The 22102-nt window shown below is 45.9% G+C and overlaps 1 protein-coding gene across 1 annotated transcript in view; it reads left to right on the top strand.

Moving 5' to 3' along the window:
* LOC124012295 (sperm-associated antigen 1A-like) overlaps positions 1–22102 on the top strand; it is a gene marked incomplete at its 3' end in the record, with an annotated part of 47173 nt that overhangs the window by 19110 nt on the left and 5961 nt on the right. The window contains exons 3-5 of the mRNA XM_046325758.1: positions 7927–8079; positions 8265–8401; positions 21514–21655. Coding sequence (XP_046181714.1) covers positions 7927–8079; positions 8265–8401; positions 21514–21655 — 432 coding nt within the window. The remainder of the gene's footprint in view (positions 1–7926; positions 8080–8264; positions 8402–21513; positions 21656–22102) is intronic.

A 22102-nucleotide genomic window follows, 5' to 3' on the forward strand; every position in this document is an offset into this window, starting at 1 on the left:
GAGTATTAGGCTGTTAGAGAGAGACAGAGTATTAGGCTGTCAGAGAGAGACAGAGTATTAGGCTGTTAGAGAGAGACAGAGTATTAGGCTGTCAGAGAGAGACAGAGTATTAGGCTGTTAGAGAGAGACAGAGTATTAGGCTGTTAGAGAGAGACAGAGTATTAGGCTGTCAGAGAGAGACAGAGTATTAGGCTGTCAGAGAGAGACAGAGTATTAGGCTGTTAGAGAGACAGAGTATTAGGCTGTCAGAGAGAGACAGAGTATTAGGCTGTCAGAGAGAGACAGAGTATTAGGCTGTCAGAGAGAGAGACAGAGTATTAGGCTGTCAGAGAGAGAGACAGAGTATTAGGCTGTCAGAGAGAGACAGAGTATTAGGCTGTCAGAGAGAGAGACAGAGTATTAGGCTGTCAGAGAGAGACAGAGTATTAGGCTGTCAGAGAGAGACAGAGTATTAGGCTGTTAGAGAGACAGAGTATTAGGCTGTCAGAGAGAGACAGAGAGAGACAGAGTATTAGGCTGTCAGAGAGAGAGACAGAGTATTAGGCTGTCAGAGAGAGACAGAGTATTAGGCTGTCAGAGAGAGACAGAGTATTAGGCTGTCAGAGAGAGAGACAGAGTATTAGGCTGTCAGAGAGAGAGACAGAGTATTAGGCTGTCAGAGAGAGACAGAGTATTAGGCTGTCAGAGAGAGAGACAGAGTATTAGGCTGTCAGAGAGAGACAGAGTATTAGGCTGTCAGAGAGAGACAGAGTATTAGGCTGTCAGAGAGACAGAGTATTAGGCTGTCAGAGAGAGAGACAGAGTATTAGGCTGTCAGAGAGAGAGACAGAGTATTAGGCTGTCAGAGAGAGAGACAGAGAGACAGAGTATTAGACTGTCTGAGAGAGAGACAGAGTATTAGGCTGTTAGAGAGAGACAGAGTATTAGGCTGTCAGAGAGACAGAGTATTAGGCTGTCAGAGAGAGACAGAGTATTAGGCTGTCAGAGAGACAGAGTATTAGGCTGTCAGAGAGAGAGACAGAGTATTAGGCTGTCAGAGAGAGAGACAGAGTATTAGGCTGTCAGAGAGAGAGACAGAGAGACAGAATATTAGACTGTCTGAGAGAGACAGAGAGAGACATAGTATTAGACTGTTAGAGAGAGACAGAGTATTAGGCTGTTAGAGAGAGAGACAGAGTATTAGGCTGTCAGAGAGAGACAGAGTATTAGGCTGTCAGAGAGACAGAGTATTAGGCTGTCAGAGAGAGAGACAGAGTATTAGGCTGTCAGAGAGAGAGACAGAGTATTAGGCTGTCAGAGAGAGAGACAGAGAGACAGAGTATTAGACTGTCTGAGAGAGAGACAGAGTATTAGGCTGTTAGAGAGAGACAGAGTATTAGGCTGTCAGAGAGACAGAGTATTAGGCTGTCAGAGAGACAGAGTATTAGGCTGTCAGAGAGAGACAGAGTATTAGGCTGTCAGAGAGACAGAGTATTAGGCTGTCAGAGAGAGAGACAGAGTATTAGGCTGTCAGAGAGAGAGACAGAGTATTAGGCTGTCAGAGAGAGAGACAGAGAGACAGAATATTAGACTGTCTGAGAGAGACAGAGAGAGACATAGTATTAGACTGTTAGAGAGAGACAGAGTATTAGGCTGTTAGAGAGACAGAGTATTAGGCTGTCAGAGAGAGAGACAGAGTATTAGGCTGTCAGAGAGAGAGACAGAGAGACAGAGTATTAGACTGTCTGAGAGAGAGACAGAGTATTAGGCTGTTAGAGAGAGACAGAGTATTAGGCTGTCAGAGAGACAGAGTATTAGGCTGTCAGAGAGAGACAGAGTATTAGGCTGTCAGAGAGACAGAGTATTAGGCTGTCAGAGAGAGAGACAGAGTATTAGGCTGTCAGAGAGAGAGACAGAGTATTAGGCTGTCAGAGAGAGAGACAGAGAGACAGAATATTAGACTGTCTGAGAGAGACAGAGAGAGACATAGTATTAGACTGTTAGAGAGAGACAGAGTATTAGGCTGTCAGAGAGAGAGACAGAGTATTAGGCTGTTAGAGAGAGAGACAGAGAGACAGAATATTAGACTGTCTGAGAGAGACAGAGAGAGACATAGTATTAGACTGTCTGAGAGAGAGACAGAGTATTAGGCTGTCAGAGAGAGAGACAGAGTATTAGACTGTCAGAGAGACAGAGTATTAGACTGTCAGAGAGACAGAGTATTAGGCTGTCAGAGAGACAGAGTATTAGGCTGTCAGAGAGACAGAGTATTAGACTGTCTGAGAGAGAGACAGAGAGACAGAGTATTAGGCTGTCAGAGAGACAGAGTATTAGACTGTCTGAGAGAGAGACAGAGAGACATAGTATTAGGCTGTCAGAGAGACAGAGTATTAGACTGTCTGAGAGAGAGACAGAGAGACAGAGTATTAGGCTGTCAGAGAGACAGAGTATTAGACTGTCTGAGAGAGACAGAGAGAGACAGAGTATTAGGTTGTCAGAGAGAGAGACAGAGTATTAGGCTGTCAGAGAGAGAGACAGAGTATTAGACTGTCAGAGAGAGACAGAGTATTAGACTGTTAGGGAGAGACAGAGTATTAGGCTGTCAGAGAGAGACAGAGTATTAGGCTGTTAGAGAGAGACCGAGTATTAGGCTGTTAGAGAGAGACAGAGTATTAGGCTGTTAGGGAGAGACAGACTATTAGGCTGTTAGAGAGACAGAGTATTAGGCTGTCAGAGAGAGACGGAGAGAGACATATTATTAGGTTGTCTGAGAGAGACAGAGTATTAGGCTGTTAGAGAGAGACAGAGAGAGATCTATTATTAGCTTGTCTGAGAGAGACAGAGTATTAGGCTTTCAGAGAGAGAGACAGAGTATTAGGCTGTCAGAGAGACAGAGTATTAGGCTGTCAGAGAGAGACAGAGTATTAGGCTGTTAGAGAGAGACAGAGTATTAGGCTGTCAGAGAGAGACAGAGTATTAGGCTGTTAGATAGACAGAGTATTAGGCTGTCAGAGAGAGAGACAGAGAGACAGAGTATTAGGCTGTCTGAGAGAGACAGAGTATTAGACTGTTAGAGAGACAGAGTATTAGGCTGTTAGAGAGACAGAGTATTAGGCTGTCAGAGAGAGACAGAGTATTAGACTGTCAGAGAGAGACAGAGTATTAGACTGTCAGAGAGAGACAGAGTATTAGGCTGTTAGAGACAGAGTATTAGGGTGTTAGAGAGAGACAGAGTATTAGGCTGTCAGAGAGAGAGACAGAGTATTAGGCTGTCAGAGAGAGACAGAGTATTAGGCTGTCAGAGAGAGACAGAGTATTAGGCTGTTAGAGAGAGACAGAGTATTAGGCTGTCAGAGAGAGACAGAGAGAGACAGAGTATTAGGCTGTCAGAGAGAGACAGAGTATTAGACTGTTAGAGAGACAGAGTATTAGGCTGTTAGAGAGACAGAGTATTAGGCTGTCAGAGAGAGACAGAGTATTAGACTGTCAGAGAGAGACAGAGTATTAGACTGTCAGAGAGAGACAGAGTATTAGGCTGTTAGAGACAGAGTATTAGGCTGTTAGAGAGAGACAGAGTATTAGGCTGTCAGAGAGAGAGACAGAGTATTAGGCTGTCAGAGAGAGACAGAGTATTAGGCTGTCAGAGAGACAGAGTATTAGGCTGTCAGAGAGAGAGACAGAGTATTAGGCTGTCAGAGAGAGAGACAGAGTATTAGGCTGTCAGAGAGAGAGACAGAGAGACAGAGTATTAGACTGTCTGAGAGAGAGACAGAGTATTAGGCTGTTAGAGAGAGACAGAGTATTAGGCTGTCAGAGAGACAGAGTATTAGGCTGTCAGAGAGAGACAGAGTATTAGGCTGTCAGAGAGACAGAGTATTAGGCTGTCAGAGAGAGAGACAGAGTATTAGGCTGTCAGAGAGAGAGACAGAGTATTAGGCTGTCAGAGAGAGAGACAGAGAGACAGAATATTAGACTGTCTGAGAGAGACAGAGAGAGACATAGTATTAGACTGTTAGAGAGAGACAGAGTATTAGGCTGTTAGAGAGAGAGACAGAGTATTAGGCTGTCAGAGAGAGACAGAGTATTAGGCTGTCAGAGAGACAGAGTATTAGGCTGTCAGAGAGAGAGACAGAGTATTAGGCTGTCAGAGAGAGAGACAGAGTATTAGGCTGTCAGAGAGAGACAGAGAGACAGAGTATTAGACTGTCAGAGAGAGACAGAGTATTAGGCTGTTAGAGAGAGACAGAGTATTAGGCTGTCAGAGAGAGACAGAGTATTAGGCTGTCAGAGAGAGACAGAGTATTAGGCTGTCAGAGAGACAGAGTATTAGGCTGTTAGAGAGAGAACAGAGTATTAGGCTGTCAGAGAGAGACAGAGTATTAGGCTGTCAGAGAGAGAGAGAGAGTATTAGGCTGAGATATTAGACAGAATATTAGACTGTCTGAGAGAGACAGAGAGAGACATAGTATTAGACTGTCAGAGAGAGACAGAGTATTAGGCTGTCAGAGAGAGACAGAGTATTAGGCTGTTAGAGAGAGAGACAGAGAGACAGAATATTAGACTGTCTGAGAGAGACAGAGAGAGACATAGTATTAGACTGTCTGAGAGAGAGACAGAGTATTAGGCTGTCAGAGAGAGAGACAGAGTATTAGACTGTCAGAGAGACAGAGTATTAGACTGTCAGAGAGACAGAGTATTAGGCTGTCAGAGAGACAGAGTATTAGGCTGTCAGAGAGACAGAGTATTAGACTGTCTGAGAGAGAGACAGAGAGACAGAGTATTAGACTGTCAGAGAGACAGAGTATTAGACTGTCAGAGAGAGACAGACATAGTATTAGGCTGTCAGAGAGACAGAGTATTAGACTGTCTGAGAGAGAGAGAGAGAGACAGAGTATTAGGCTGTCAGAGAGACAGAGTATTAGACTGTCTGAGAGAGACAGAGAGAGACAGAGTACAGAGTATTAGGTTGTCAGAGAGAGAGACAGAGTATTAGGCTGTCAGAGAGAGAGACAGAGTATTAGACTGTCAGAGAGAGACAGAGTATTAGACTGTTAGGAGAGAGCAGAGTATTAGGCTGTCAGAGAGACAGAGTATTAGGCTGTTAGAGAGAGAGAGAGTATTAGGCTGTTAGAGAGAGACAGAGTATTAGGCTGTCAGAGAGAGACAGACTATTAGGCTGTTAGAGAGAGACAGAGTATTAGGCTGTCAGAGAGAGACGGAGAGAGACATATTATTAGGCTGTCTGAGAGAGACAGAGTATTAGGCTGTCAGAGAGAGAGAGAGAGATCTATTAGGCTTGTCTGAGAGAGACAGAGTATTAGGCTGTCAGAGAGAGAGACAGAGTATTAGGCTGTCAGAGAGAGACAGAGTATTAGGCTGTCAGAGAGAGACAGAGTATTAGGCTGTCAGAGAGAGAGACAGAGTATTAGGCTGTCAGAGAGACAGAGTATTAGGCTGTCAGAGAGAGACAGAGTATTAGGCTGTCAGAGAGTAGAGAGAGAGACAGAGTATTAGGCTGTCAGAGAGAGACAGAGTATTAGTAGGCTGTTAGAGAGACAGAGTATTAGGCTGTTAGAGAGAGAGGCTGTTAGGAGAGACAGAGTATTAGGCTGTCAGAGAGAGACAGAGTATTAGACTGTCAGAGAGAGACAGAGTATTAGACTGTCAGAGAGAGACAGAGTATTAGGCTGTCAGGAGAGAGACAGAGTATTAGACTGTCAGAGAGAGACAGAGTATTAGGCTGTCAGAGAGAGACAGAGTATTAGGCTGTCAGAGAGAGACAGAGTATTAGGCTGTCAGAGAGAGACAGAGTATTAGGCTGTTAGAGAGAGACAGAGTATTAGGCTGTCAGAGAGAGACAGAGAGACAGAGTATTAGGCTGTCAGAGAGAGACAGAGTATTAGGCTGTTAGAGAGACAGAGTATTAGGCTGTCAGAGAGAGACAGAGTATTAGGCTGTTAGAGAGAGACAGAGTATTAGGCTGTCAGAGAGAGACAGAGTATTAGACTGTCAGAGAGAGACAGAGTATTAGGCTGTCAGAGAGAGACAGAGTATTAGGCTGTCAGAGAGAGACAGAGTATTAGGCTGTCAGAGAGAGACAGAGTATTAGGCTGTCAGAGAGAGACAGAGTATTAGGCTGTCAGAGAGAGACAGAGTATTAGGCTGTTAGAGAGAGACAGAGTATTAGGCTGTCAGAGAGAGACAGAGTATTAGGCTGTCAGAGAGAGACAGAGAGAGACAGAGTATTAGGCTGTCAGAGAGAGACAGAGTATTAGGCTGTTAGAGAGACAGAGTATTAGGCTGTTAGAGAGACAGAGTATTAGGCTGTCAGAGAGAGACAGAGTATTAGGCTGTCAGAGAGAGACAGAGTATTAGACTGTCAGAGAGAGACAGAGTATTAGGCTGTTAGAGACAGAGTATTAGGCTGTTAGAGAGAGACAGAGTATTAGGCTGTCAGAGAGAGAGAGACAGAGTATTAGGCTGTCAGAGAGAGAGAGACAGAGTATTAGGCTGTATTAGAGATGAGTATTAGACTGTCTAAGTATTACAGAGTATTAGGCTGTTAGGCTCTAACCCTAGATTTTTTTATTAAGACAGAGCCTATTAGGCTGTTAGAGAGACAGAGTATTAGGCTGTTAGAGAGAGACAGAGTATTAGGCTCATTCAGAGAGAGACAGAGTATTAGGCTGTCAGAGAGGCTGTTCAGAGAGACAGAGTATTAGGCTGTCAGAGAGAGACAGAGTATTAGGCTGTTAGAGAGAGACAGAGTATTAGGCTGTCAGAGAGAGACAGAGTATTAGGCTAAGAGAGAGACAGAGTATTAGGCTGTTAGAGAGAGACAGAGTATTAGGCTGTTAGAGAGAGACAGAGTATTAGGCTGTCAGAGAGAGACAGAGTATTAGGCTGTCAGAGAGAGACAGAGTATTAGGCTGTTAGAGAGAGACAGAGAGAGACAGAGTATTAGGCTGTCAGAGAGAGAGACAGAGTATTAGGCTGTCAGAGAGACTAGAGTAAGAAGGCTATTAGGCTGTCAGAGAGAGACAGAGTATTAGGCTGTCAGAGAGAGACAGAGTATTAGGCTGTCAGAGAGAGACAGAGTATTAGGCTGTCAGAGAGAGAGACAGAGTATTAGGCTGTTAGAGAGAGACAGAGTATTAGGCTGTCAGAGAGAGACAGATTTCCAGTCTGTATTAACCTCATTCATGCTCATCATGTGGTTGTTGTTGTAGTGTAACACATGTTCGTGGCACTACAAACACATTATTCACAGACTGTCTGCCTCTGTTCACAGACTGTCTGCCTCTGTTCACAGACTGTCTGCCTCTGTTCACAGACTGTCTGCCTCTGTTCACAGACTGTCTGCCTCTGTTTACAGACTGTCTGCCTCTGTTTACAGACTGTCTGCCTCTGTTCACAGACTGTCTGCCTCTCTTTACAGACTGTCTGCCTCTGTTTACAGACTGCCTGCCTCTGTTTACAGACTGTCTGCCTCTGTTTACAGACTGTCTGCCTCTGTTCACAGACTGTCTGCCTCTCTTTACAGACTGTCTGCCTCTGTTTACAGACTGCCTGCCTCTGTTTACAGACTGCCTGTCTCTGTTTACAGACTGCCTGCCTCTGTTTACAGACTGTCTGCCTCTGTTTACAGACTGTCTGCCTCTGTTTACAGACTGTCTGCCTCTTTTCACAGACTGTCTGCCTCTGTTCTGCCTCTGTTTATAGGTTAGACAATGTGTTTTAGGTTTCCATCCATCCACACACACCATCTCTCTATCACCTGTTTCTAAATGGCAGACATTATCTGCTGCAGCCTAGAGTGTCAGGACTGAGGTGAAGTCTTGTCCCACCACCTGGAACACAACGTGACCAAACGCAAAGTGGGGGTTGTGATCCTCTCTCTGTCTCTCTCACTCTTTCTCTCCCTCCCTCTGATCCTATTAACCCCAGGGCATTGGATCTTCAGCCCTTCTCCCTGAAGCCCCTCCTCCGCAGGGCCACAGCCTATGAGTCAATGGAACGTTACCGACAGGCCTACGTGGATTTTAAGACTGTTCTGCAGATAGACATCGGGGTGCAGGCGGCACATGACAGTGTCCACAGGTAAACCAAGGATTTAAAGCAGCCCCCCTCAGAGGACATTGTGTATGGTCATACAACCATGACAGTGGAGGTTCCCCTGCAGTGAAATTCTGATGTGAAAATGAACTTGCAGTTGTCTCTGTCTATATGGTGTCAGGGTTTATTTTAGGATGTGAACTGTGTGACCTGAGTGTGTTTTCCTCCAGGATCACCAAGCAGCTTATTGAGCAGGACGGCCCTGACTGGAGACAGAAGCTTCCGGAGATCCCTCTAGTCCCACTGTCAGCTCAGCAGCACCACAGGCAGAAAGACCCCAGCGCTGAGCTGGTCCAGGCTAGAGAAGGTCAGAGGTCACTTCCTGTTTACTGGATAGCCACATCACTTCCTGGTTACTGGCTAGCCACATCTCATCCTGGTTACTGGCTAGCCGTACCGTGAAATGACCAGATATTTTTTTTACCTTTATTTAAGAACAAAGCCTTATTTTCAATGATGGCCTAGGAACAATGGGTTAACTGCCTGTTCAGGGGCAGAACGACAGATTTGTACCTCAGGGATATGAACTTGCAACCTTTCGGTTACTAGTCCAACAATCTAACCACTAGGCTACCCACTAGTTCAGACCCAGCAGATATCAAATAGTTTGAACATGTTTCATCGTGATCTAATTTTAAATTTTTTTAAATGTATTTTATTTCACCTTTATTTAACCAGGTAAGCTAGTTGAGAACAAGTTCTCATTTGCAACTGCGATCTGGCCAAGATAAAGCAATGGAATAAACAAAACAGTCAATAATACAATATTGAAGAACAAAAGAAAACAAAAGTCTATATACAGTGAGAGCAAATGAGGTGGGATAAGGGAGGTAAGGCAATAAATAGGCCATGGTGGCAAAGTAATTACAATATAGCAATTAAAACACTGGAATGGTAGATGTGCAGAAGATGAATGTGCAAGTAGAGATACTGGGGTGCAACGGAGCAAGATAAATAAATAAATACAGTATGGAGATGAGGTAGATTGGATGGGTTATTTACAGATGAACTATGTACAGGTGCAGTGATCTGTGAGCTGCTCTGAAAGCTGGTGCTTAAAGCTAGTGAGGGAGATATGAGTATCCAGCTTCAGTGATTTTTGCAGTTCGTTCGTGTCATTGGCAGCAGAGAACTGGAATGAAAGACCGGGTATTGAACCTGGGTTGTCCATGCAATTCAAGACAGCTTTAGTCCACTGAGATAAAGCCTAGGCAATACACAAGTCTTCAGGTCTGAGGAAAGGATTACTCAACACGATGAAACATGCGAAGTTGACCAAATCCATCCAAGTGCTGAAGTTGTGTTATTGTTCTTATAGCTGCAACATATAACATATAAGTGTGTCACAGGGAATCTGAGTGAATGGTAGAAGTATTCCTGATGAGGTGTCTCAAGGGGAATCAATGAATTATGTAGAGTGTAACCTAATACCCACGGGTCTGCCAGTCACAGTGACAATGGCACCGGAGGGGACGGCTGCCGTTTTACAGGCTCCTAACCAATTGTGCTATTTTGTGTTTTTTTGAAGGTTGTTTTGAACTTATTTTGTACACAATGTTTCTGACCAAAAACAGCTTCTGGATATCAGAACAGCAATTACTGACCTCAAACTGGACAAAGATTTTTTCTTTAATGAGTCTGACGCGAAGGATATACTGTTGCTCCCGGACCAGGCCCAAATCCCCGTCATTCACATGAAGAGGAGATGGAGATCCGATTCCCTGACTTTCCATAACAGAGCCATCACCTACAAAGAGATGAACCTGGAGAAGAGTCCCCTAATCAAGCTGGTCCTGGGGCTCTGATCACAAACACAAACACACCCTTCAGAGCCCCAGGACAGCAACATAACAAGACCCAACCAAATCATGAGGACACGAAAAGATAATTACTTGGAAAGAATTTACAAAACAACTGAGCAAACTAGAATGCTATTTGGCCCTAAACAGAGAGTACACAGTGGCAGAATACTGTACTGTGCAGCCGTCTTCATCGACCTTGCCAAAGCTTTCGACTCGGTCAATCACCATATTCTTATCGGCAGACTCAGTAGCCTCGGTTTTTCGGATGACTGCCTTGCCTGGTTCACCAATTACTTTGCAGACAGAGTTCAGTGTGTCAAATCGGAGGGCATGTCCTCCGGTCCTCTGGCAGTCTCTATGGGGGTGCCACAGGGTTCAATCCTCGGGCCGACTCTTTTTTCTGTATATATCAATGATGTTGCTCTTGCTGCGGGCGATTCCCTGATCCACCTCTACGCAGACGACACCATTCTATATACTTCCGGCCCGTCCTTGGACACTGTGCTATCTAACCTCCAAACGAGCTTCAATGCCATACAACACTCCTTCCGTGGCCTCCAACTGCTCTTAAACGCTAGTAAAACCAAATGCATGCTTTTCAACCGTTCGCTGCCTGCACCCGCAGGCCTGACCAGCATCACCACCCTGGATGGTTCCAACTTTGAATATGTGGACATCTATAAGTACCTAGGTGTCTGGCTAGACTGTAAACTCTCCTTCCAGACTCATATCAAACATCTCCAATCGAAAATCAAATCAAGAGACTGCTTTCTATTCCGCAACAAAGCCTCCTTCACTCACGCCGTCAAACTTACCCTAGTAAAACTGACTATCCTACCAATCCTCGACTTCGGCGATGTCATCTACAAAATTGCTTCCAACACTCTACTCAGCAAACTGGATGCAGTTTATCACAGTGCCATCTGTTTTGTCACTAAAGCACCTTATACCACCCACCACTGCGACCTGTATGCTCTAGTCGGCTGGCCCTCGCTACATATTCGTCGCCAGACCCACTGGCTCCAGGTCATCTACAAGTCCATGCTAGGTAAAGCTCCGCCTTATCTCAGTTCACTGGTCACGATGGCAACACCCATCCGTAGCACGCGCTCCAGCAGGTGTATCTCACTGATCATCTCTAAAGCCAACACCTCATTTGGCCGCCTTTCCTTCCAGTTCTCTGCTGCCAGTGACTGGAACGAATTGCAGAAATCGCTGAAGTTGGAGACTTTTATCTCCTCACCAACTTCAAACATCTGCTATCTGAGCAGCTAACCGATCGCTGCAGCTGTACATCGTCTATCGGCAAATAGCCCACCCATTTTTACCTACCTCATCCCCATACTGTTTTTATTTATTTACTTTTCTGCTCTTTTGCACACCAGTATCTCTACCTGTACATGACCATCTGATCATTTATCACTCCAGTGTTAATCTGCAAAATTGTAATTATTCCCCTACCTCATGCCTTTGCAGACAATGTATATAGACTCCCCTTTTTTCCTACTGTGTTATTTACATTTACATTTAAGTCATTTAAGGAAAGCTTTGCAGACTGCTCTTATCCAGAGTCGACTTACAAGTGCATTCACCTTATGACATCCAGTGGAACAACCACTTTACAATAGTGCATCTAAGTATTTTAAGGGGGGTGAGATGGCAACATTACAAAATTTTAGCTCCTTCAGAATCCTAAAGGTATTCCTTAAAGACCCACAAATATATATATTTTTTGGTGGGGTTTCAGGTGTCTAACCTGCTGGAAGGTGGAACAAACACCATTGATTTTGACTCTTGAACTATTTGCTGTCCTGGCGTCATTTGTGTCTATTCTTTTGGGAAGTTTGTTCCACCATTGTTTATTTTCCATTTCACTTGCTTTTGGTAAACAGCCAGAGGCAGCGAACAGTTTTGACTGTCATGTTTGTCATTCTGTCATGTCTTGTCCCTGTGCTCCCCATGGATTCGCTTCCTCTCTGCTGGTCTGTTCTATCCTTCTCTCTCCCCTTCCTCAGTGGTAGGGAGGCGATTAGACTCCCTATTTAGGCCAGATCGGTGGATGAACGCAGTGCCCTATACCCTGTTTGGTTTTGTGTAGGGCGTGTGAGCAGGTGATCAGAGCCTGGAGGTACTGAGGTGCCGTTCCCTCTATCTAGAGCTCCGTTTTGAGCAAGCACCATGGTCTTCACCTGCATAACAGAAGGAACCGATCAAAGATGGCTTCAGACGCGCTTCAACTGGAAGCCAGTGGAACCCAGAGAGCGGAGGAGCCGGGGACAGCTATCTGCTCTAACACGTGAGAGAACTATTATTGACTTGTTAATTGTTTACTCCATGTGTAACTCTGTGTTGTCTGTTCACACTGCTATGCTTTATCTTGGCCAGGTCGCAGTTGCAAATGAGAACTTGTTCTCAACTAGCCTAGCTGGTTAAATAAAGGTGAAATAAAAAAATACAAAAATAAAAATACCTGAGCACAGTGACTGACCCAAAATTCAAGGAAAGCTTTGACTATGCACTACAGACTCAGAGGGGCATTGCCTGTGCTATTGAGAAAGGCCACCATAGGAGGACCTGGTTCTGAAGAGAAGACGCACCGTTCGGGGCTATGATGTTATGATGTGCAACACTGCCCACAAAATTAGGTGGCAACTGAGCTGCACTTCAGAACCTTCTGCCAAATGTAAAGACAGATATTTCCCTCAGATTACACAGACCCACAAATATATATATTTCTTCTGTTTTTTGATAAACTCGCATATCTATTGGGTGAATTTCCACAGTGTGCCATCACAGAACAGCAAGATTTGTAACCTGCTGCCAGAAGAAAAGGGCAACCAGTGAAGAACAAACACCATTGTAAATTCAACCCATATTTATGTAACATTTTTGCTTTTATTTTCCCTTTTGTACTTGAACTATTTGCACATCGTTGCAACACTGTATTAGACGTTCAGCATATGACATTTGAAATGTCTTTATTCTTTTGGGAACTTTTGTAAAGGTTATACTTACTGTCCACCTTTTATTGTTTATTTCACTTTTGTTTATTTTCCATTTCACTTGCTTTTGCAATGTAAACATGTGTTTCAGAGGTAGGCGTGGGAGCATTCAAGGCCCCTTGAATTGAATTGATAAAGGGGCACAGATGTGCCATCCGGTGCCTTTTGAGAACCCGCCTCTACCATCCGTTCTACCTGCCAATGTGCAATCACTGGAGAATAAACTGGATGAGCTCAGTTCGAGACTATCCTACCAACAGAGACATTAAAAACTGTAATATCTTATGTTTCACTTTCCCTGACTGACACAGATAATATACAGTTGGCTGGGTTTTCCGTGCATTGGCAAGACAGAACAGCAACCTCTGGTAAGATGAGGGGTGGTGCTTGCCTAAGGAGAGGTAAAGTACCTCATGATAAGCTGTTGACCACACGATCTACCAAGAGAGTTCTCATCTATATTATTCATTGATGCCTATTTACCACCACAAACCGATGCTGGCACTAAGACTGCACTCAACCAACTGTATAAAGTCATACATAATTATTTGTTATTTAATTTAATTTAACCTTTATATAACTAGGCAAGTAAGTAAAGAACAAATTCTTATTTACAATGTCGGCCTACCCGGCCAAACCCAGACGACGCTGGGCCAATTGTGCGCCGCCCTGGTCTTGGGACTCCCAATTGCGGCCGGATGTAAAACAGCCTGGATTCGAACCAGGAACTGTAGTGACACCTCTTACATTGAGATGCATTGCCACTCGGGAGCAAACAAGGAAATGTTCATCCAGAAGCGGTTTTGAGCGCTCCTAGTGGCTCCTAGTGCTCCCTGGAGGGGACTTTAACCTCTTGCTACTACCTGGCACGCAGGCGTCCCATCTAGAGCTCTGGAAATGCAAATGCGCTACGCTAAATGCTAATAGTACTAGTTAAAACAAGTGTTAAAGAACAAATCAAACGTTCAAACGTTCATTAAAATACACATGCAGGGTATTGAATTAAAGCTACACTCGTTGTGAATCCAGGCAACAAGTCAGATTTTTAAAATGCTTTTCGGCGAAAGCATGAGAAGCTATTATCTGATAGCATGTAACACCCCAAAAGACCCGCAGGGGTCATTCGTTAAAACATTCGTTACCTTTGACCATCTTCTTTGTTGGCACTCCTAGATGTCCCATAATCACTATTGGGTCTTTTTTTCGATTAAATCGGTCCATATATAGCCTAGATATCGATCTATGAAGACTGTGTGATAAACGGAAAAAATAGCGTCTTATAAAGTAACGTCATTTTTTAAAATAAAAAAAGTCGACGATAAACTTTCACAAAACACTTCGAAATACTTTTGTAATGCAACTTTAGGTATTATTAAACGTTAATAAGCAATCAAATTGATCACGAGGCGAAGTATATTCTTTAGCTGTCCGTCTGGAAATAATGTCCGGGTAATTCTCAACCAAAATATCCGGTCGGAGACCGGAAGAAATGCATTGCCTTGCGTCTGTTTGACCAAGAAACAAAGCCTAGGCAAATGACAAGACTCTAGACAACGTGTGGAAGCTCTAGGTATTGCAACCTCAGCCCCATTAAATGTGGTTCACCTTAATCAATGGGTTCAAGTCGTGCATGGATATATTTTCCCATTTTCAGTGATCAGATTTTCCTGTTCTGTTATAGTCACAGCTGTGATTTAACCAGTTTTAGAAACGTCTGAGTGTTTTCTATCCACACATACTAATCATATGCATATACTATATTCCTGGCATGAGTAGCAGGGCACTGAAATGTGACCATAATTCTATCCTCCTGATTACTGTTTACAAGCCAAAACTGAAGCAGGAAGTACCAGTGACTCGCTCAATACGGAAGTGGTCAGATGAAGCGAATGCTACGCAACCGGACTGTATTGCTAGCACAGACTGGAAAATGTTCCGGGATTCATCCAATGAAATTGAAGAGTATACCACCACAGCCATCGGCTTCATCAATAAGTGCATTGAGGACGTCATCCCCACAGTGACTGTACGTACATATCCCAACCAGAAGCCATGGATCACAGGAAACATCCTCACTGAGATAAAGACTAGAGCTTCCGCTTTCAAGGAGCAAGCCGCTTATAAGAAATCCCGCTATTCCCTCAGACAAACGATCAAACAGGCAAAAGCGTCAATACAGTACTAAGATTGAATCCTACAACACCGGCTCTGACACTCGTCAGATGTGGCAGGGCTTGCAAACTATTACGGACTAGAAACCCAGCCCTGAACTTCACAGTGACTCGAGCCTACCAGATGGGCTAAATATCTTTTTATGCTTACTTTGAGGCAGCACCAGCTGTTCCAGACGCTTTCCATAGCTGATGTGAGCAAGACCTTTAAACATGTCAACATTCAGAAGGCCATGGGGCAATTACCAGGACGTGTACTCGGAGCATGTGTGGACCGACTGGCAAATGTCCTCACTGACAATTTCAACCTTTCCCTGATTGAGTCTGTAATACCAACATGTTTCAAGCAGACCACCACAGAACCTGTGCCCAAGAATGCAAAGGTAACCCGTCTAAATGACCACCGCCACATAGCACTCAGGTCGGTAGCCATGAAATGCTTTGAAAGGCTGGTCATGGCTCACATCATCACCATCATGCCTGAAACTCGAGACCCATTCCAATTCGCAGACCGCCCAAACAGATCCACAGATGACACAATCTCAATTGCACTCCACACTGCCCTTCCCACTTGGACAAAAGGTACATTACTGTATTACTGTTCATTGATTACAGCTCAGTGTTCAACACCATAGAGCCCCCAATGCTCATCACTAAACGAAGGACACTGGGACTAAACACCTCCCCCTCTGCAATTGGATCCTGGACTTCCTGACGGGCCGCCCCCAGGTGGTAAGGGTAGGGAACAACACATCTGCCACGCTGATCCACAACACGGGGGCCCCTCAGGGTGCATGCTTAGTCCCCTGCTGTACTCCCTGTTCACTCATGACTGCATGGCCAAGCATGACTCCAACAGCATCATTAAATTTGCTTATGACATAATGGGGCCTGTTGTCAGGCCTGATCACTGACAACGATGAGACAGCCTATAGGGAGAGAACTGGCAGTGTGGTGCTAGGACAACAACTTCCACCTCAACCCGAGCAAGACAAAGGAGCTGATCGTGGACTATAGGAAAAGGAGGGCTGGACACGCCCCCATTCATCGACAGGGCTGTAGTGGAGCGGATTGAGATCTTCAAGTTCCCTGGTGTCCACATCACCAACAAACTATCATGGTCCAAACACACCAAGACAGTTGTAAAGAGGGCACAACAATGTCTATACCCCTCAGTAGACTGAAAATATTTGTCATGGGTCCCCAGATCCTCAAAAAATTATACAGCTGCACCATCAACAGCATGCTGTCTGGTTGCATCACCGCTATAGAGGGTAGTACATCACTGGGGCCAAGCCTCCTCCCAACCAGGAGCTCTATACTAGGTCGGTGGCAGAGGAAGGCCCCAAAAATGGTCAAAGATTCCAGCCACCCTTGTCATAGACTGTTCTCTCCACTACAGTATGGCAAGCGGTACCGGAGCACCAAGTCTAGGTCCAAGAGGCTTCTAAACAGCACCGTTCTGTTTTTACACTCGCTAGAGTGTAACCTGATACCCACGGGTCAGCCAGTCACAGTGTGGTAGTTATGTAGAGTGTAACCTGATACCCACAGGTCAGCCAGTCACAGTGTCGTAGTTATGTAGAGTGTAACCTGATACCCACAGGTCAGCCAGTCACAGTGTGGTAGTTATGTAGAGTGTAACCTGATACCCACAGGTCAGCCAGTCACAGTGTGGTAGTTATGTAGAGTGTAACCTGATACCCACAGGTCAGCCAGTCACAGTGTGGTAGTCATGTAGAGTATAACCTGATACCCACAGGTCAGCCATATTTTACATTTACATTTAAGTCATTTAGCACACGCTCTTATCCAGAGCGACTTACAAATTGGTGCATTCACCTTATGACATCCAGTGGAACAGCCACTTTACAATAGTGCATCTAAATCTTTTAAGGGGTGAGAAGGATTACTTTATCCTATCCTAGGTATTCCTTAAAGAGGTGGGGTTTCAGGTGTCTCCGGAAGGTGGTGATTGACTCCGCTGTCCTGGCGTCGTGAGGGAGTTTGTTCCACCATTGGGGGGCCAGAGCAGCGAACAGTTTTGACTGGGCTGAGCGGGGAACTGTACTTCCTCAGTGGTAGGGAGGCGAGCAGGCCAGAGGTGGATGAACGCAGTGCCCTTGTTTGGGTGTAGGGCCTGATCAGAGCCTGGAGGTACTGAGGTGCCGTTCCCCTCACAGCTCCGTAGGCAAGCACCATGGTCTTGTAGCGGATGCGAGCTTCAACTGGAAGCCAGTGGAGAGAGCGGAGGAGCGGGGGTGACATGAGAGAACTTGGGAAGGTTGAACACCAGACGGGCTGCGGCGTTCTGGATGAGTTGTAGGGGTTTAATGGCACAGGCAGGGAGCCCAGCCAACAGCGAGTTGCAGTAATCCAGACGGGAGATGACAAGTGCCTGGATTAGGACCTGCGCCGCTTCCTGTGTGAGGCAGGGTCGTACTCTGCGGATGTTGTAGAGCATGAACCTACAGGAACGGGCCACCGCCTTGATGTTAGTTGAGAAGGACAGGGTGTTGTCCAGGATCACGCCAAGGTTCTTAGCGCTCTGGGAGGAGGACACAATGGAGTTGTCAACCGTGATGGCGAGATCATGGAACGGGCAGTCCTTCCCCGGGAGGAAGAGCAGCTCCGTCTTGCCGAGGTTCAGCTTGAGGTGGTGATCCGTCATCCACACTGATATGTCTGCCAGACATGCAGAGATGCGATTCGCCACCTGGTCATCAGAAGGGGAAAGGAGAAGATTAATTGTGTGTCGTCTGCATAGCAATGATAGGAGAGACCATGTGAGGTTATGACAGAGCCAAGTGACTTGGTGTATAGCGAGAATAGGAGAGGGCCTAGAACAGAGCCCCGGGGGACACCAGTGGTGAGAGCGCGTGGTGAGGAGACAGATTCTCGCCACGCCACCTGATAGGAGCGACCTGTCAGGTAGGACGCAATCCAAGCGTGGGCCGCGCCGGAGATGCCCAACTCGGAGAGGGTGGAGAGGAGGATCTGATGGTTCACAGTATCGAAGGCAGCCGATAGGTCTAGAAGGATGAGAGCAGAGGAGAGAGAGTTAGCTTTAGCAGTGCGGAGCGCCTCCGTGATACAGAGAAGAGCAGTCTCAGTTGAATGACTAGTCTTGAAACCTGACTGATTTGGATCAAGAAGGTCATTCTGAGAGAGATAGCGGGAGAGCTGGCCAAGGACAGCGCGTTCAAGAGTTTTGGAGAGAAAAGAAAGAAGGGATACTGGTCTGTAGTTGTTGACATCGGAGGGATCGAGTGTAGGTTTTTTCAGAAGGGTGCAACTCTCGCTCTCTTGAAGACGGAAGGGACGTAGCCAGCGGTCAGGGATGAGTTGATGAGCGAGGTGAGGTAAGGGAGAAGGTCTTCGGAAATGGTCTGGAGAAGAGAGGAGGGGATAGGTTCAAGTGGGCAGGTTGTTGGGCGGCCGGCCGTCACAAGATGCGAGATTTCATCTGGAGAGAGAGGGGAGAAAGAGGTCAGAGCACAGGGTAGGGCAGTGTGAGCAGAACCAGCGGTGTCGTTTGACTTAGCAAACGAGGATCGGATGTCGTCGACCTTCTTTTCAAAATGGTTGACGAAGTCATCTGCAGAGAGGGAGGGGGGAGGATTCAGGAGGGAGGAGAAGGTGGCAAAGAGCTTCCTAGGGTTAGAGGCAGATGCTTGGAATTTAGAGTGGTAGAAAGTGGCTTTAGCAGCAGAGACAGAGGAGGAAAATGTAGAGAGGAGGGAGTGAAAGGATGCCAGGTCCGCAGGAGGCGAGTTTTCCGCCATTTCTGCTCGGCTGCCCGGAGCCCTGTTCTGTGAGCTCGCAATGAGTCGTCGAGCCACGGAGCGGGAGGAGGACCGAGCCGGCCTGGAGGATAGGGGACATAGAGAGTCAAAGGATGCAGAAAGGGAGGAGAGGAGGGTTGAGGAGGCAGAATCAGGAGATAGGTTGGAGAAGGTTTGAGCAGAGGGAAGAGATGATAGGATGGAAGAGGAGAGAGTAGCGGGGGAGAGAGAGCGAAGGTTGGGACGGCGCGATACCATCCGAGTAGGGGCAGTGTGGGAAGTGTTGGATGAGAGCGAGAGGGAAAAGGATACACGGTAGTGGTCGGAGACATGGAGGGGAGTTGCAATGAGGTTAGTGGAAGAACAGCATCTAGTAAAGATGAGGTCGAGCGTATTGCCTGCCTTGTGAGTAGGGGGGGAAGGTGAGAGGGTGAGGTCAAAAGAGGAGAGGAGTGGAAAGAAGGAGGCAGAGAGGAATGAGTCAAAGGTAGACGTGGGGAGGTTAAAGTCGCCCAGAACTGTGAGAGGTGAGCCGTCCTCAGGAAAGGAGCTTATCAAGGCATCAAGCTCATTGATGAACTCTCCGAGGAACCTGGAGGGCGATAAATGATAAGGATTTTAAGCTTGAAAGGGCTGGTAACTGTGACAGCATGGAATTCAAAGGAGGCGATAGACAGATGGGTAAGGGGAGAAAGAGAGAATGACCACTTGGGAGAGATGAGGATCCCGGTGCCACCACCCCGCTGACCAGAAGCTCTCGGGTGTGCGAGAACACGTGGGCGGACGAAGAGAGAGCAGTAGGGGTAGCAGTGTTATCTGTGGTGATCCATGTTTCCGTCAGTGCCAAGAAGTCGAGGACTGGAGGGAGGCATAGGCTGAGATGAACTCTGCCTTGTTGGCCGCAGATCGGCAGTTCCAGAGGCTGCCGGAGACCTGGAACTCCACGTGGGTCGTGCGCGCTGGGACCACCAGATTAGGGTGGCCGCGGCCATGCGGTGTGGAGCGTTTGTATGGTCTGTGCAGAGAGGAGAGAACAGGGATAGACAGACACATAGTTGACAGGCTACAGAAGAGGCTACACTAATGCAAAGGAGATTGGAATGACAAGTGGACTACACGTCTCGAATGTTCAGAAAGTTAAGCTTACATAGCAAGAATCTTATTGACTAAAATGATTAAAATGATACAGTACTGCTGAAGTAGGCTAGCTGGCAGTGGCTGCGTTGTTGACTTTGTAGGCTAGCTGGCAGTGGCTGCGTTGTTGACACTACACTAATCAAGTCGTTCCGTTGAGTGTAATAGTTTCTACAGTGCTGCTATTCGGGGGCTAGCTGGCTAGCTAGCAGTGTTGATTACGTTACGTTGCGTTAAAGAACGACAATAGCTGGCTAGCTAACCTAGAAAATCGCTCTAGACTACACAATTATCTTTGATACAAAGACGGCTATGTAGCTAGCTATGTAGCTAGCTACGATCAAACAAATCAAACCGTTGTACTGTAATGAAATGAAATGAAAATGTGATACTACCTGTGGAGCGAAGCGGAATGCGACCGGGTTGTTGAGTGCACACTATCAATAGCTATCAACACCATCTATCACTAGCTATCAACACTATCTATCACTAGCTATAATTAGCTATCAACACTATCTATCACTAGCTATAATTAGCTATCAACAATATCTATCACTAGCTATCAACACTATCAATAGCTATCAACACCATCTATCACTAGCTATCAACACTATCTATCAACACTATCACTAGCTATAATTAGCTATCAACACTATCTATCAGTCACAGTGTGGTAGTTATGTAGAGTGTAACCTGATACCCACAGGTCAGCCAGTCACAGTGTGGTAGTTATGTAGAGTGTAACCTGATACCCACGGGTCAGCCAGTCACAATGTGGTAGTTATGTAGAGTGTAACCTGATACCCACGGGTCAGCCAGTCACAGTGTGGTAGTTATGTAGAGTGTAACCTGATACCCACGGGTCAGCCAGTCACAGTGTGGTAGTCATGTAGAGTGTAACCTGATACCCACAGGTCAGCCAGTCACAGTGTGGTAGTTATGTAGAGTGTAACCTGATACCCACAGGTCAGCCAGTCACAGTGTGGTAGTCATGGAACAAATAGGGTCTGGTTGCCTGGCTGCTGCTGGCTCCCTTCAGGCTTCAGCATGACAACATTCTGTTGATTATCTCACCACAGACCGACCGTTAGTTTTTACCCACTGTCCAGAGTCAGACTGGTAGAAAGAGATTGTCCATGCAGATTATTCAGAAATAGATACAGATGAATAAAACAGGGTCTGTCATGTGAGACACCAGCACTCCTTAAGGGAGCACCTAATCAGACTTCTCTACCCAGACTACCCAGTGTGCTGAATATGAAATGTCATATCTGTTGAGTTGACCAGAATGGTGTGGATTAGACGTAGTTCATTGAGTCACAGCTCTGTTAAACTCAACAGAGGCTCAACCAGTCAGCTTTTGCTCATTTGACATTAGAAGTCATTGTAGGAAAGTTTAAAAAATATATATTTACAGTCAGCTAGAAGTAGTTTAATTAGTTAGAAAACAAATCATATTGCTCTGAGTCTACAGATTTCCTCTGCATCACTACTGATAACTGCTTCTCTCTCTCTCTCTCCGCAGCCAAAAAAGCAGAGGCTCGCTTTGCCTCTCTCAAAACAGAAGGAAATGAGCATGTGAGGAAAAGCCAGTTCCATGACGGTCTAGAAAAGTACAGTGAATGCCTTAAGATCAAACCTGACGAGTGTTCCTGCTTTACCAACAGGTGACCCCTAACCCTGCTAAGCATACTAACCCTAACCCTGTTAGCATACTAACCCTAACCCTAACCCTGCCAGCATACTAACCCTAACCCTGTTAGCATACTAACCCTAACCCTAACCCTGCTAGCATACTAACCCTAACCCTGCTAGCATACTAACCCTAACCCTGTTAGCATACTAACCCTAACCCTAACCCTGCTAGCATACTAACCCTAACCCTGCTAGCATACTAACCCTAACCCTGTTAGCATACTAACCCTAACCCTAACCCTGCTAGCATACTAACCCCTAACCCTGTTAGCATACTAACCCTAACCCTGCTAGCATACTAACCCTAACCCTGCTAGCATACTAACCCTAACCCTGTTAGCATACTAACCCTAACCCTGCTAAGCATACTAACCCTAACCCTGCTAAGCATACTAACCCTAACCCTGCTAAGCATACTA

This window comes from Oncorhynchus gorbuscha, linkage group LG24 (assembly GCF_021184085.1).
Source record: "Oncorhynchus gorbuscha isolate QuinsamMale2020 ecotype Even-year linkage group LG24, OgorEven_v1.0, whole genome shotgun sequence".
Classification (NCBI taxonomy): domain Eukaryota; kingdom Metazoa; phylum Chordata; class Actinopteri; order Salmoniformes; family Salmonidae; genus Oncorhynchus; species Oncorhynchus gorbuscha.